Source organism: Bos mutus, chromosome 18, assembly GCF_027580195.1.
Source record: "Bos mutus isolate GX-2022 chromosome 18, NWIPB_WYAK_1.1, whole genome shotgun sequence".
Taxonomy (NCBI): Eukaryota; Metazoa; Chordata; class Mammalia; order Artiodactyla; family Bovidae; genus Bos; species Bos mutus.
The window spans coordinates 7638307-7653222 of record NC_091634.1 but is presented as its reverse complement, the minus strand read 5'-3'; the positions used below and the strand labels follow the sequence as shown (position 1 = coordinate 7653222).

The 14916-nt window shown below is 58.5% G+C and overlaps 3 protein-coding genes across 3 annotated transcripts in view; 2 read left to right on the top strand and 1 right to left on the bottom strand.

The window, feature by feature from the left end:
• SULT2B1 (sulfotransferase family 2B member 1) overlaps nucleotides 1-4109 on the top strand; it is an 84209-nt gene extending 80100 nt beyond the window's left edge. The window contains exons 7-8 of the mRNA XM_070387395.1: nucleotides 1829-2009; nucleotides 3915-4109. Of these exons, the coding sequence (XP_070243496.1) occupies nucleotides 1829-2009; nucleotides 3915-4108 (375 nt within the window). The 3' untranslated portion in view covers nucleotide 4109. The remainder of the gene's footprint in view (nucleotides 1-1828; nucleotides 2010-3914) is intronic.
• A 640-nt stretch (nucleotides 4110-4749) lies between these two features.
• FAM83E (family with sequence similarity 83 member E) lies at nucleotides 4750-14300 on the bottom strand. The gene is made up of 5 exons (XM_005895409.2): nucleotides 13827-14300; nucleotides 11788-11955; nucleotides 11336-11460; nucleotides 7006-7451; nucleotides 4750-5353 (listed from the first exon to the last, which is right to left on the bottom strand). Exons 1-5 carry the CDS (start codon nucleotides 14298-14300, stop codon nucleotides 5076-5078), a joined length of 1491 nt encoding a protein of 496 aa, XP_005895471.2. The 3' UTR covers nucleotides 4750-5075.
• Nucleotides 8995-9375, top strand: SPACA4 (sperm acrosome associated 4). Its single transcript, XM_005895390.1, has one exon. The coding sequence runs from the start codon at nucleotides 8995-8997 to the stop codon at nucleotides 9373-9375; it is 381 nt and encodes a 126-aa protein (XP_005895452.1).
• Nucleotides 14301-14916: the final 616 nt, after the last annotated feature.

Here is a 14916-nt window from a genome sequence, read left to right as displayed (position 1 = left end):
GTGGTTGCGGCATGCAGACTCTGTAGTTGTGGCGCACGGGCTTAGTAGCTCCAAGGCATGTGCAGTCTTCCCAGATCAGGGATCGAATCCGTGTCCTCTGCATTAGCAGGCGTACTCTTAACCACTGTGCCACCAGGGAAGTCCAGAAAATGGTATATTTAAATGGCTGACCCCAATATTATTATTGCTCCCATTTTATAGAGGAGCAAACTGAGGTAGTTTAGCCTCAAGAGAGCTGAGAACTTGCCCGAGGCACACAGCTCTTCGCTGTGAATCCCATGGGTTTATTTTATTTTATTTTCCACTCTGGTAAATCTCTTTTGATGGAAAGATCCAGAAAAGACTTCGGCATCACCCCTCCCCTATCTTTTCCACCCAGCTTTATCCTCTGAACCAAAAACTGGGCCACGCAGCCTGACAGAGCTTCTGGGCTGCCCCTGGGTGTGAGGAACAGCCAACACGTTAGAATTTCTGGGACACATCAACGGTTCAAGAGGATAAATGCTTATGAAACTAAGAATAACCTGGAAAATCAAGGCCGTGGGGTCGGTGGAGCTGACCACAAGCGTCTGTGCCAGGCGCTGCATGTCAGGGAAGGCAGGGAGATAGACGGGAGGGTCATGAACTTTGGGGACTCAAATCTGAGCTCCTTGTTGGCTGTGTGACCCTAGACAAGTGTCTTTCCCTCTCTGAGCCTCCACTCACCGATGGGGGTAATGACACCTCTCTGCCAAGCCATTGGGAGGATTGGCACAAATATACCTGAGAGTCCTGGACTAGAGATGGGTACACAGGAGGTGCTTAACCCACAGTGATTTGAACCGTCAGTCACAAGGGAGGTGATGTTTGGGTGGCATCTGGAGGGGTAAGTTTGCCAGGCAGAGAAGGGTGGTGCAGGGCTTTTGTGACAGCCCCGTGCCAAAGCCCACAGCGAGGACCGCTCAGGAAGGAGATGAAAGACCCGGCCACGCCTGACCTTAAAAGCCAGACCTGGCGGGGGCGGGGCGGGGGGTACTTCCCTGGTGGTCCAGTGGCTAAGACTCCATGCTCCCAATGCAGGGGCCTGAGTTCGATCCCTGGTTAGGGAACTAGATTCTACATGCCCCAATTAAGACCTGGTACAGTTAAATAAATAAATATTAAAAAAAAAAAAAGAAAGCCAGGCCTGGGGATTGGGGCACTGGAGAGCCACAGGAGGGCTGGGAGTAGGGGAGGAACAGGGTCAGCTCTGGGTGTGGGGAACTGGAGGCAGGGAGGCCGTGAGAAGGCCAGGGTGGAGGCTGGGGTGAGGGCTCACAGGGGGAGAATGAGGCCGGGCCAGGGGTGGGGGCTGTGGGGACACAGAGGAGGGGAGGCGGCAGAGAGCTGAAGCAGGAGGCTCAGGGGCTGACGACTGACAGGGGCAAGAGGGGGAGCGGGTAGGGAGGAAGGGGAGCCAAGGCCAGGCCAGGAGTTTGGCCCTGGGTGAATGGTAGGGCTCTTCTGGGACCTGGAGCGGGGCAGGGTTGGGCACAGACCAATTTTGAATCTAAAGGAGCGTTCACTCTGCATGAGATGCTGGACCGACCCCTGCCTCCTGCTGTGACCTCCGACCCAGACCCATCCTTCCCTTGCCCCCACAGAACCTCCAAAAGCCCACACTGCAGAAACCCCCAGAAGCCACGGCCCAACCCCTCCACCTGGAGGTGGGGAAACTGAGGCAAAGAGACAGAATCCTGCCCCCCAACCCAGATTCCAGCGGTGGGGGCTCAGGCATCCAGATTCTGGGTCTGGTGCCCCTTCCTGGCCTGGGGTCCCCTCCTTCCGCTGATGCCTCCTCTGCCCCCAGGATCTCCGCAGCTCCGTGCAGCGCATCTGCCAGTTCCTGAGCCGGCCACTGGGCGAGGAGGCGCTGGAGTCCGTCGTGGCACACTCGGCCTTCAAAGCCATGAAGGCCAACCCCATGTCCAACTTCTCTCTGCTGCCCCACAGCCTGCTGGACCAGCGCCATGGTGCCTTCCTCCGGAAAGGTGAGGGGACTCTGGGGCTCTAAGCTCCATTAGGCCACCACCTGGCTGTGTGTCTTGGGCGAGTCACTTAACCTCTCTGGGCCTGTTAGCACGGAGCTTGGCACACAGCTGATGCTAAACGCTGAAGAGCGTTGCCATAGCAGCTCTGAACGCTAGGAGGCTGTTTGGAGTCTTCTTCGTGAACCCTTCTTAGGGTTAACGTTCACCCCAGAAATAGTTAAGTGTTGGATGACGGGCTGAGGGTGGGAGTGTATTAGTTTCCTATTCCTGTTGGAACTAAATACCACACGCATAGTGGCTTAAAACAACACATGTTCAGGGAAATTCCTGGTGGTCCAGTGGTCAGGACTCAGCACTTTCCACTGCTGTGGTCCAAGGGTGGGGGAGCTAAGGTCTTCCAAATAGTGCAGTGCAGCCAAAATAATAATAATAATAACAAAGGACAAAAACACACACATTCACTGCCTTATTGTTCTGGATGTCAGAAGTCCAAAATCAGCCTCACTGAGCTAAAATTAAGGTGTCAGGACCGTGTTTTCTATGGAGGCTCTGGGGGGAACGAGTTCCCTGCCTTCACAGCTTCCAGACCTGCCTGTATTCCCTGGCTGGTGGTCCCTTCCTCCATCTTCAAAGCATCTTCTGCTCTCTGACTCTGACCCCCGCCCTGCGCCCTCTTATAAAGATGAGTGAGTGGGTGCTAAGTTGCTACAGTCTGCGATTCCATGGACTGCAGCCCGCTAGGCTCCTCTGTCCATGGGAATCTCCAGGCAACAATGCTGGGCCAGGGGGTCTCCCCGACCCAGGGACCGAACCCGCGTCTCTTACACCTCCTGCATTGGCAAGTGGGTTCTTTACCGCTAGAGCCACCTGGGAAGGCCCTCTTATAAGAATGTTTGCCATTGAACATTAACATCTTTAACTTAATGACATCTGCGAAGTCCCTTCTGCCATGTCGGGTCACATGTGCATAGGTTCGAAGGGTCAGGTCATAGACATCTTGGTGGGGGCGCCACTAGCCAGCCCGTCACAGGGAGCCCCCAGAAACCTCACTAGGGGTGTCATGTAACGTGTGGTTTGTGCGTTTGCGAAACTTCAAAACACTGTGACCCAAATGACTTTGGCCCCAGGATTCCAGGTAATGGCTGGTGCCCCCGATTATCCCATGAGATGAGAAACTTGAGGGGGGATTCCCCTACTGGTCCAGCAGATAAGAGTCTGCACTCCCACTGCTGGGAGTGCAGGTTCGATCCCTGGCCTGGGAACTAAGATCTCATATTCTGTATGGTAAGGCCAAACAGAACAAAAAAGTAAAAAAATAACTAATAATTTTTTAAGATAAATTTTAAAAAAAAAGCAACTTGAGGGACCCAAGTGTTTGCCTCGGGGCACATGGAGCTAGCAGTCACACCCCTCACCTGCTCAGTGGCTGTGAGAGGCACATCTTCAGCCTGATCCGTGAAAGCACTGGCTCCCAGTGTCAGAGCAGCGCTGGAGCCAGGAAGCCCTGTGCTAGCCAGGGAGGTGAAGGACAGCTGGAAGAGGAGGTGATACAACGCCGGGGAAGGATGCTAGATGGGGAGGCGGATGCTCTGGGTAGATATTTAAGAGCTTAGGGCGGGGGTAAGGGGAGAGGTCTGCTGGAGGGGTGAGCAGGGCAGAGAGAGCCTGACGGGGAGGGGCAAGAATGGTGCCCGGGGGTCTGGCCAGGCGACTGGTGGCCAGTGATAAACTGTTAGCCTTCAGCAAAATGGAGATATGGGGTGGGGGAGGGGAAGGACAGTGGTTCTAGCAAAGGGCGCTGCATGGGCAAAGGCCAGGAGGTGGGAGAGAGGGTGCTGGCTTCTTGGGGCGGGGGCACGACGCTCTGGCTGCGCCTCAGCTCCGCCTTCCCTCCGCTCCCTCCAGGGGTCTGCGGTGACTGGAAGAACCACTTCACGTTGGCGCAGAGTGAAGCCTTCGACCGCGCCTACCGCGAGCAGATGCGGGGGCTGCCGACCTTCCCCTGGGACGTGGACCCCGAGGACGCCAGTCCGGACTCCGACCCCGGTCCCGGCCCGAGCCCCAACCCAGATCAGGCCTCCGAAGCACCCCACCCGTGACCCTGAGAATAAAAGCGTCTCTCTACTGCGCGGGCTATTCGGTGCGCCGCGGAGGGGATGTGCCGCCGGCGGGCGGGCCGGGGCGCCGCCGGGGGACTCGGAGGCTGGGATGGGGGCCCCAGGGGGGCGCCCAAGGCCTGGGGGACGGCGAGGTCCTCTAGCCCACCCGGCACGCCTGTGGGGCCGGTGACCCAGAATCCTCTCCCAGAGGCGAAGATGGAGGCCGGGAGGCCAGCGCAGGGCACCTGACTCCCCCCGGCTAGAGTGCTGCGACCCGACTCCGGATCCTGGGGAGGGAGAGTGATGGGGGCCAGGGTTCCGGGGTCTGAGGGACGAAGGAGCCAGGTCTGGACTCCGGGGTCTCCCGTGAGGCTGCGGAAACGCACGTTTCTGGCATAAAGCAGCTTTATTCTGAGCAGAGGTAAAGGGCAGCCCTAACAATCCGCCACTTAGCCCCCGTGAAACAGACTCGGCCCCTGCTGGCTTCCCCTCCGCTGGCCTGGACCTGTTTCCCAGCGCCTCGGGATTCAGCTCGGCTTCCCCGGACGCTTCTCTCCTCTCCGCGGCCAGGCTCACTTTACCCCACAGCTCCTGAGCGCAGGCGGGTTCAGGAAGCCTCCCCTCAGACCCGAGAACCCCATCTTCACCCCCGCACAATTCCAGCACGGGGACCACTCAGCCAGGCGTCTCCTCAGAGAAGTTCTGACGCGGCGGGAACAGGAGATGTGCTGTTAGGACCTCTCCTAATGGAGACCTCCTGCCCATTTTCTAGGCGACACTGAGGTCCAGAGTGGGCACTGGGCTTGCCCGCATTCTAGAACAAATTGGGGGGGGGGGAATCCTTGGCATCTCCCAGACACCAAGGCCACAAGCTTTGTCCCAGGTACAACAGGGAGGCGGGGGGCTCTGAGTGACCGTTGTCTGACCATCCTGAGTCAGGGCCAGAGCCATTTGGCTTTGGCTCCGGTCAGGGCTGCCCCCTGAGTCCTGGCTGGGTGACCCCGTCTGGCTGCCGGATGCCTCTGGGTTCCAACAGTTTGGAGGCAGCATCTTTACCAAACCTCCTCCGGGTCGGGGACAGATAGCGGAGGCGGTGCCCAGGGGTGAGGGGCAGGGGGCCGCCCCAGGGCTGGGACCAGGCCTGCGGGCGTGAGTCCGCCTCCCCGCCGGGGGCCCCTCCAGCACCCCGTTGCCTCATCAGGGCCTTGGCTGGCGTGTCCTTGGAGCCCCAGGACTTCTTGAGCTGTGGAAGGAAAGACAGGGAGGTGAGAGGCGGTTCTTGGGGGTCCCAGAGCCTGGGGAGTGAGAGAGCAGGGCGGGGGGTGGGGGGGGAGGATGGAGAGGGTGCTTAGGGAGGAGGGAGGGGAGGAAGAAGGAGGTGGGCTGTAGGGAGATGAGAGTGGAGGGGTTGGGGGGAGGTGAGAAGGCCTTCATGTCTCCAGAACCAGGAGGGAAGTGAATGGGGAGGCTGGGGACCCCCAGACCTACAGAGGGGGTACGGAGTTGGGTCCCCATGTGCGGCTTTGCAGCGGGGAAAGGAACAGGAAGCAGAAAGCAGCTGCATGGGGGCGGCAAATATTTGCCAAGGGAGGTGATGCCAGGTGAGGGCAGCTCAGGACCAGGAAGAGGCGAGGACCTTGCCCTTGCCCATCCCTCTTCTCCTCTCGATTGGGACCGAGGGAGGTGATTCTGGGGACATTCATTTCTCTCCGGAGTGGCCTCAAGCTCCCACTTAGCAGATGGGGAAACTGAGGCTCAGAGGGGGCACAGCTCAGCGAAACTGACCCCAGGTCTGCCTGCATCCAGGGAGAATCCACCGGATTCTCCCACATGGCTCCTGCTTGCAGCCCACGTCACAGCTGAGGACACAGAGGCGCCATCCAAGCTTTCCCCAGAGAACAGGGGCAGGCTGTGCCAAGTGTCTAAGCAGCTGGGAGAAGGGAGGGGAGACCCCCCTGACCTCCCCTAGCCCCCTCCCCAACATGCGCAGCACTCTCGAATCCAGGAAGCCAGTGAGCAGAGCATTTAAATGTTCCACCTGGGAAGCAACCAGGGCTGAGATCCAGTTCCTCCCTGGTGCCTTGGTTTCCCCATCTGTGAAATGGGTGAGTGGAGAGCTGTAATCACATCCACCTCAATGGTTGTGGCAGTTCAAGGTAAAAGTGAAAGTGTTAGTTGCTCAGTCGTGTCTGACTCTTTTCGACCCCGCGGACTGTAGCCCACCAGGCTCCTCTGTCCATGGAATTCTCCAGGCAAGAATACTGGAGTGGGTTGCCATGTCCTTCTCCAGGGTATCTTCCCAACCCAGGGATGGAACCTGGGTCTCCTGCATTGCAGGTGGATTCAGATGGTTTGTGGCAGAGGTTACATTTAATCAACTCTGAGGAAGCACTTGGCATGGGGCCTGGTGCATGGCAAGGTGCCCGAAAAAAGATCGTTGCTTTGACCTTGGGCAAGTGAAACTCAACCCCTCTGTCCCTCAGCTTTTCCATCCATACACCTGAGCATTAACAGGAGTATCGCCTCACTGCCATGGGAGGAGGAGGTCAGGAAATCAAAATAAATTCCATCTGGGGACTTTATTGTGACCATGGTGATTAATCTATTTCATTCGACCGCACTGACTCCTCCTCCCAAGCAAACTGAGGATGGGGACAGTAGCTCAGCCCATGTCCCCAGTGAGAATGCTGAGGGTCAGAGAAGGAGGCTCTCGGGGTCTCTGCCCAGTGTCACCAGTGCTCCCCTGCCCAGCACACAGTAGGGATACCGGAAGTGGACCATGCCATTGGGAATGCAGGGAAGCAGTTTTGCTTCCCCCACCCCCAGGACCAGGCACCTCGCAGGGGCCCTCACAGGCCTTCATCCTCTTCCAGGCCCGCCACCTGGTCTCACCTCATCGTTGTCTCCATCACTAGAGCCCGACAGCTGGGACAGGCGACTCAGGTCCCAGAGGGAGCGGCTGGGCCGGGTTGGGGGGCCGCTGGGGATGCGGGCACGCTGTACGCTCCTCAGGATGTCGCTCAGAGCCGGCCCTGGCGCGGCCAGGGTCTCCTGCCTGTCCCCCTCGAAGACTCGGCAGGCGGCCAGGCGTTGGGTCAGTGAGCCATCGGGCGGTGGTAGCGGCAACAGGGGGGCCACGGAGCAGCGGTGGACCACGCGGTGTGGGCTGTGGGCCAGCTGCAGCCCCCCCAGGGCTCTAACAAAGGGACCCGGGGTGGGCGCAGGCGGGAGCGGCCCGGAGGCTGCATACAGCGTCCGGAACTCTCGGCTGAAGGCATCGGTGATTTCACCAGTCAGCAGGGTCACCAGGCCACGGTGCAGGCGGGAGTCACTCCAGGTGAAGCTGGGGGACAGAGGGTGGAGGGGAGGATCAGGATCTCCAAGCAGCCTCAGAAGTCTGGCCTGGCCCCCATCGCCCGCCCCCAACCTAGTCTCATGGAAAGGCTGTGTGACCTCAACATGCCCCTCCGTAGAATGGGAGCAACCAGGTATCTACCCTAGAGGGTTGATGGGAAGGCATGAGCTAACATACTTAAATGATCACCTGGAATCAGACGAGTTTAAACCTGGGGTCTGCCCCATTCCCACAGTTTCCACCTCTGGAAGGAGATGGGATTCTGACTCCCTCTGGGACTCTTTGAAGACTCAATTGCTTCCTATTATGACTGCCACTTATTAACTGCTTGCTGTGTATCAGGCTCTGGGTGTGCCTGCTCCCTGCCTCTGTTTGCTCATCTGTCACATGGAACTAAAACACAGGAAGATTAGAGTCAGAAAATATGGGTCGGGCCCCTGCCCAGTAGGTACTCAGCATTAAAAGGCTGGGAGTCGAGACTTCCCCAGTGGTCTAGTGGCTAAGACTCTGCACTCCCAACGCAGGGGACCTGGGTTCGATCCCTGGTGGGGGAACTAGATCCCACATGCCATAACTAAAAGATCCTGCGTGCAACTAAGACCCAGCTCAGCCTAATAATGAAATTAAAAAGAAAAAGAAGCTCCGTACTTGCAATGCACAGGACGTGGGTTCAAAAAGTGGTCAGGGAACTAGATCCCACATGCTGCATGGGATGGCCAAAAAAAAAAAAAAATCCCCCAAAACTATACTTCAATTAAAATAAGTAAATAAATACTTTATAAGAGTTTAAAAAAATTAAAGTCTGCAAGCCATGGTGAGCTGTGCCCTTACTATCCCTGTGATCACACTGGTTGTGATTTAGAGAATCAAGCGCACCTGCTGGTACACAGCAGATGCTCAGTAAATGCTCTCTTTGGAATTAAATGAACCTGGGCTCTCCTTCTGGCACAGGGGAACTTGGATGTGTCACATTCCCTCCCTAAGCTTCGGTTTGCCCATTGCAAAACCAGGCTTGCCCTGGCCCACGCCATCTTGCACCTCGGCGGGTACCATAGCAGCACCCGGCAGAGAGGGCCACTTTGAGGCCAGGATGATGAACACTGGTCCAAGCATCCTTACCTCGTGGGGTGTCAGTATCCTCGCACTCCAGCAGGTCGGCGGGCCAGCCTGCCCGCTCGGATTGTGACACCCCTCCCCCACCTATGACCTCAGCCCCGGAGCGGCCAGTGGGAACCCTGGGGAGGGGGGCGCATCTGTGAGGTCACCCCCATTCCGCTCCACAGAGACTCCTGGGGGGCAGCGGCCGCTGGCTCATCTCCTTCCCCGGGGGTGTTTCTGAGACCCGAGGATTCGAGAGCGGTGGTCACAACGGAGCTTCCGAGGACGCGGAGTGTCGGGAACTGAGGCCATGCCAGGTGCTGGGCCTGGGAGATCAGAAGTCCCGAGGGCGCGAGGCATGTCGTTCAGCAGTTCTGGGAGGCCCGGGAAGCCCACGGCCCGGCTGGGGCACCGTCACCGCCGCCAGGCCACCATGGTCCTCGGCTGGCTGCCACTTCTGGTGATGGTTCTGGCCCCTGGCACGACGGGTGTCAAGGACTGCGTCTTCTGTGAGCTGACCGACTCCACAAGCTGTCCAGGCACCAGCATGCGCTGTGGCGATGACGAGGACTGCTTCACGGGCCACGGGGTGGCCCCCGGCGTTGGCCCCATCATCAATAAAGGCTGCGTGCACGCCACCTCTTGCGGCCACGAGGAGCCCATCAACTACATGGGCGTCACCTACAGCCTCACCACCAACTGCTGCACTGGCCACATGTGTAACGGGGCCCCCGACCCCACGCGCGGCCGGTTGGCGGGGGCCGCCGCCAGCCTGGCGCTGGGTGTGCTGCTGCTGCTCCAACACGTGCTGTGACCAACCTGGAGGGCAGGGCCCGGGGCTGGTCTCCCGGCTGCATTGCTCCCCCTGCCCCCCACCTCCATCCCCTTTCCCCATTAAATGGCCAGAGGCCCTGGACAACCTCTCGTGGCCTGGCCTCATCCATTCTAGGGCTGCCCACCGGAGGAGCCCAGTGCTCTGGAAGCAGCCCCAGGCCCTCCAATTTAGTGATGGGGGAGCCATGTGCCACAGGTTGGACTGGACTACTGTATTTCATTGGTTCTAAGACGCGTTATCTTTTCAGATTTGGATCAGGATGTTTCTTTCCTTTGGTGGCACCTTAGAGTCGATGAAATATGGTAAAACAAAAACAACCACACCAAAAAAATCAAATAATAATAAATGACAGCTGACGTTGATGCAGCACATCTTATGTTCCGTGCCAGGCATGATTATCTTACGGAATCCCCAAGTGAAGCTGAGAACAAAGATTCTCTTCAAAAACCTCCCAGTTTTGGGGATTTCCTGGGGGTCCTGTGGTTACGACTCCGTGCTTTCACTGCTGGGGTCCCCGGGTTCAATCCCCTGGTTGGGGAGCTGAGATCCAGCAAGCTGCAAGGCGCAGCCGAAAAAAAAAAACCCAACATCCCAGTCTTAATGCTAGCGGTTCTCAAATTGTGGTCCTTGGACCAGCAACATCAGCATTAACCAGGAACTTGCTAGAAATGTCAATTCTCGGGCCCCAGTCCAGGCTGGCTGAATAGGGGTGGGGCCCAGAAATCTGGGTTTTATTTAACAAGTCACCCAGGTGACTCTGGGGCCTGCTCAAAGTTGAAAGCCACCAGGCCAGGGCAAAGGTAATCAACAGGGCACTTCTGCCCCCCGGGGGGCACCTGGCAATGTCTGGAGATGGTTTGGGTTGTCATAACTGGGGAAGCCAGATGCTACCCATATCTCCTGGGTAGGGGCCATTCAGCCCAAGAAAGCTCCCCTGCAATACAGAATCATCCAGCCCCAAACATGAGCAGTAACTGTCTTGAGAAACCTTGCTCTAGACGTGCTAACCGGATCATCCCACGTCTAGAGGGAGAAACTGGGGCACAGAGAGGGAAAGTCAGTTGCACAAAGTCACACAGCTAGTAACTTCAAGCTAGGATTTGACCCCAGGCCATCCGGCTCGGAGTCCACGTGCCCTGTGCCATGCCGTTCCCAGGAAGTAAATCCTGCTATTTTCACACTTTGCAGATGGGAAAACTGAGGTTCAGAGTAAGGGAAGGTACCAACCAGCCCAATGTCCCAGAGCTAAGAAGTCATGGAGCCAGGTTCTGGTCAGTTGGCCCCCAGGGAGAGAAGAGGAGGGACAGGAGATGGTCTGAGGACCGGGCCATTTGTACACCAGCTCTGATTTTTACATCCTTGTGTGTGTGCTAAGTCGCTTCAGTCGTGTCTGACTCTGTATGACACTATGGAGTGTAGCCCGCCAGGTTCCTCTGTCCATGGGATTCTCCAGACGAGAACACTGGAGTGGGTTGCCATGCCCTCCTCCAGGGGATCACCCCGACCCAGGGATGGAACCCACGTCTCCCATGACTCCTGCATGGGCTGGCGGGTTCTTTACCACTGCACCACTTGGGAAGCCCTCTGATTTTTGCACAGATGCTCAAAGAGGTGGAGACAGCCACCCAAAGCAGAGCTAGGACTCCAGTCCAGGTCCCCCTGGCATGGGAGCTCCCACACACCGGGAGCCCAGTTTCCCAGACGACGAAGTGCTGGGGCCAAAGAGATGAAGACTTACCCCCAGGCCACAACACCGCCCGGCGGGAGGTTCAGTACCAGCCTGTTCTGCCACAAGACCCCTCCTCTCCCGGGCAGGGGTGGGTACAGACCCATCTTACAGGGGAGAAAAGAGAGTCTGGGGAAGGGCATGCCCCACTGCTGGCTGAGGTGGAGCTGGGGACCAGAGGCCGGGCGGTGTGTGGGGTCGGGGGCGCCGCACCTGTAGGATCCTGAGATGACCCGCTCGCCGTCCAGCAGCACAAACTTTTCCCGCACGTTGCCGCTCACCTGCCGACGCCAGCGGCTCTGGAAACTACAGCCCCGCACGACTCGGATGTCTAGGTTCTGCGGTGGGAGGGCATGCCCTTGCTCAGGCCGACCCTCCCTCCCCCCTGACCTCCACCCAGTGCCCTCCCTCCAGGCAGCTCCTACCTGGGCGGCCCATGGGAGGGTCTATCCCAGCTTCCCCAGGGGTCTCTTGTGGATAGTCTTAACTTTGACAGCTCACCCCAGCTGCCCCACCCCCATGCCATGGGCATCAGATCTCAGGGGACACTCTCAGCCAGCATCCACCTTGATGACCCAGCACCTCCTGGAAGGGTCTGCCCCCCGCTGCTTCCCCCGCCAGTGCCAGGGAATTGGGGTGTTACCCTCCAGCCACCTGGCCCCTACCTCAGTGGCCCAGGGGTTGACCCCCAGCTGCTGGGCCAGCGTCAGAAAGGCGGGCAGCTGCTGACGGTCCAGGAGCAGGTAGACGGGCACCCAGCGGCATGTGGCAGCCTCCACCAGGTCCGAAAGCAGGTCTGGGTCAGTGAAGACGTCCATGACCACGGCCACCAGCTGAGGGGTGGGGAGAGGGGCTGTGGGTGGAGCCTGGGGCTTGGGGGGCACATTCCGGGGGTGAGGTTCTCCGGGGCGTTTAATGGTCCAGGCTCCGTGGGACATTCAGGGAAGCTGAGGGGGATACCCCGAGACACATACTACAGTTCATTCAGCGCCTATGTGTGAACTGACTCAAGGGACAGGAGTTTGAGCAAACCCCAGGAGACAGTGGAGGACAAAGGAGCCTGGCGTGCCTTAGTCCATGGGGTCGCAGAGTTGGACACAACCGAGAGACTGAATAACAACGATGTGTGAATGAGAAGCAAACAGGCTTTCTGGAGCCCCTCCACCTCTAACTACTAGAAAACTGTCATTATAAAGCACACGTCTGCAGCAGTACCCCATGGGCTTTGACACTACGTGGCTGCCAGGCTCCAGGGCTTGGTGGGCTGGAGGCCCTTCACTGTGGGCAGCTGCACACCTGGTCCTCGGGTGGGATAACCTGCCAGGCCACCAAGGTGAGCTCTGGGGACAGGGAAATGCTGAGGAGCCTGGAGCTGGCAGGCAGAAAAAGGTGGTGGTGGTGAACCCTGAGTCACTGGCCAGAAGGCCTTGGTTCAAAGCCCCACTCGGCCACTTAAAAGACAAGGGACAACCTACCATGCCTCACTTTCCCTGTCTCCTCAATGGGTACATGAAGCCCAACCTCATAGGACCCTCCTTGGGATTAGGTGGGTTAACCCATAAAAAAACACTTAGCATGGGAGTAGAGACATAAAAAAGTTGTTATAGAATGGGCTGTCCAAGGGGCTGCAGGGCAGACATTTTCAGTTCAGTTCAGTTGCTCAGTCGTGTCCAACTCTTAGCGACCCCATGGACTGCAGCATGCCAGGCTTCCCTGTCCATCACCAACTCCCGGAGCTTGCTCAAACTCATTTGGGCCCCACTAAAGGAGGATACAGAGAAGGCAATGGCACCCCACTCCAGTACTCTTGCCTGGAAAATCCCATGGACGGAGGAACCTGGTAGGCTGCAGTCCATGGGGTCACTAAGAGTCGGACACTACTGAACGATTTCACTTTAAATTTTCACTTTCATGCATTGGAGAAGGAAATGGCAACCCACTCCAGTGTTCTTGCCTGGAGAATCCCAGGGACGGGGGAGCCTGGTGGGCTGCTGTCTATGGGGTTGCACAGAGTCGGACACAACTGAAGCGACTTAGCAGTAGCAGCAGCAGCAAAGGAGGATAAGGGCTTCCCTGGTAGCTCAGCTGGTAAAGAATCTGCCTGCAGTGCAGGAGACCCTGGTTCAATTCCTGGGTGGGGAAGTTCCCCTGGAGAAGGGATAGTTTACCCATCCCAGTGTTCTTGGGCTTCCCTGGTAGCTCAGAGGGTAAAGAATCCACCTGCAATGTGGGAGGCCTGGGTTCGATCCCTGGGTTGGGAAGATCCCCTAGAGGAATAAGTGGCAACCCACTCCAGTATTCTTGCTTGGACAAGAATCCCCACAGACAGAGGGTCCTGGCGGGCTACAGTCCATAGGGTCACAAAGAGCTGGACACGACTGGGCGACTAAGCGAGGCACAAAGGAAGATAAAGACATCCACCCTGGCTGGTGGGGTGGAGTAGGTGACTGAGGTGTGCAGTCATACTTAGGTCCAAGAGGCATGGATGCCTGAGGCACCCAGGTCTTGGGGAGAGAGTGGGAATCCTCAGATCTTAAGAGGGTAAGAGTGAGATCGGGGCCGTGTGGATGCCTGGATCCTGGGAAGCGTGGACATGCACGGTCCAGAATGCCAGGGTCCCAAGTGATGTGCCCTCACACTCACGTCTGGGGGTGGACACGTGAGGATGGCCAAGTCTGGGGGAGGGACCCCCTGAGGCTCCCACCTTGTGGGCGGCCCGAATCTCCTGGTGCACCAGCTCCTTGAGGGACGGCTGGCCCTCGCCAGGCGGCTGGGTGTACAGCTGGGCCCGGGTGATCCCTTTCCAGGCTGAGTCTTCCGGCCAGCCCAGGCGCAGCACAGGCACCGCCTCCTCCGACTGTCCCGGCCAGTAGGTCAGGCTGCCTGAGACCCCATGGGTGGCGTCGGCTCCCTCTGCTGCCCCGCCGGGCTCAGGCTTCGCGGCCGTCCAGTCCTCAGCCGCTGCCACCAGGCCCCGGAGCTCCTCTCCGCCCAGGAAGGGCCGCAGCCCCTCGCGCCGCAGGCAGGCCTCGAACGCCTCCACGCCCTCGCCCAGCAGAGTCTCCAGCGCCAGTCGCTGGCCCTCGGAGTACAGGAAGCCAGGGCTGGCCTCAGTCTGGGGCCGTCCCCCGGGCCCTGGATCCATTCCTTCCAGTGCTGCCAGCTGGGAGGCCGCCATCGGGCCGTTTGGGGGTGAGGATGGTGAGGCTGGATGTCTGGAGGGCTTGGCCGTCTCTGGGCACCGAGCATCTAGAGATCTCCAGACAGGCAGACTCCGTGTGGCCGTGCAATGCCACCCGCACAGCCCTCAGTCCCGACGGCTCGCCGTCCTGACCATCGCACTGCCCAAATGAGGGACCGCCCGGAGCGTGGCGTTGCTCAGACGGCCAGCCCGCCGGCCACCTGAGCTTCCTGCCAGACTCCGATGTTCTGGCGAAGCCCACAAGTGGCCCCCCGCGTGTCGGTCAGGCTGACCGCCTGACACTTTCTGCAGCCACCCAGCTCTGCTTCCTGACACGCCAGCCCCCCTCCAGCCCCGCTGGAGACACGAGGCTCCAAGTGACCCTGCCTCTGGCTCAGGCTGACTCTCCCGCCAGGCAACAGGCTGTCTGTTTGTCTCTGAGCATCCAAACGTCCCTAGCTAAAGGCAGAGTGGGCTGCCTGTTTGCCCCTCAGATAGCACACCTAACTGACCCTCTCTGGCTGTCTCTTTGACGGTCTGGAAGACATGGATCGCTTCCAGCTGACAATTTCAACATCTGACCGCCCACTGGAGCAACCAGCAGGCTCTGCCG

Bases quoted from the DNA above. Each gene is read 5' to 3' on its own strand.
- SPACA4 (XM_005895390.1), top strand. From the start codon at position 8,995: ATGGTCCTCGGCTGGCTGCCACTTCTGGTGATGGTTCTGGCCCCTGGC.
- FAM83E (XM_005895409.2), bottom strand. From the start codon at position 14,300: ATGGCGGCCTCCCAGCTGGCAGCACTGGAAGGAATGGATCCAGGGCCC. The intron at 11,461-11,787 runs GTAGGGGCCAGG...CTCCCACCGCAG, and splicing joins TCAACCCCTGGGCCACTGAG to AACCTAGACATCCGAGTCGT. The intron at 7,452-11,335 runs GTGCGGCGCCCC...TCTGTCCCCCAG, and splicing joins GTCATCTCAGGATCCTACAG to CTTCACCTGGAGTGACTCCC.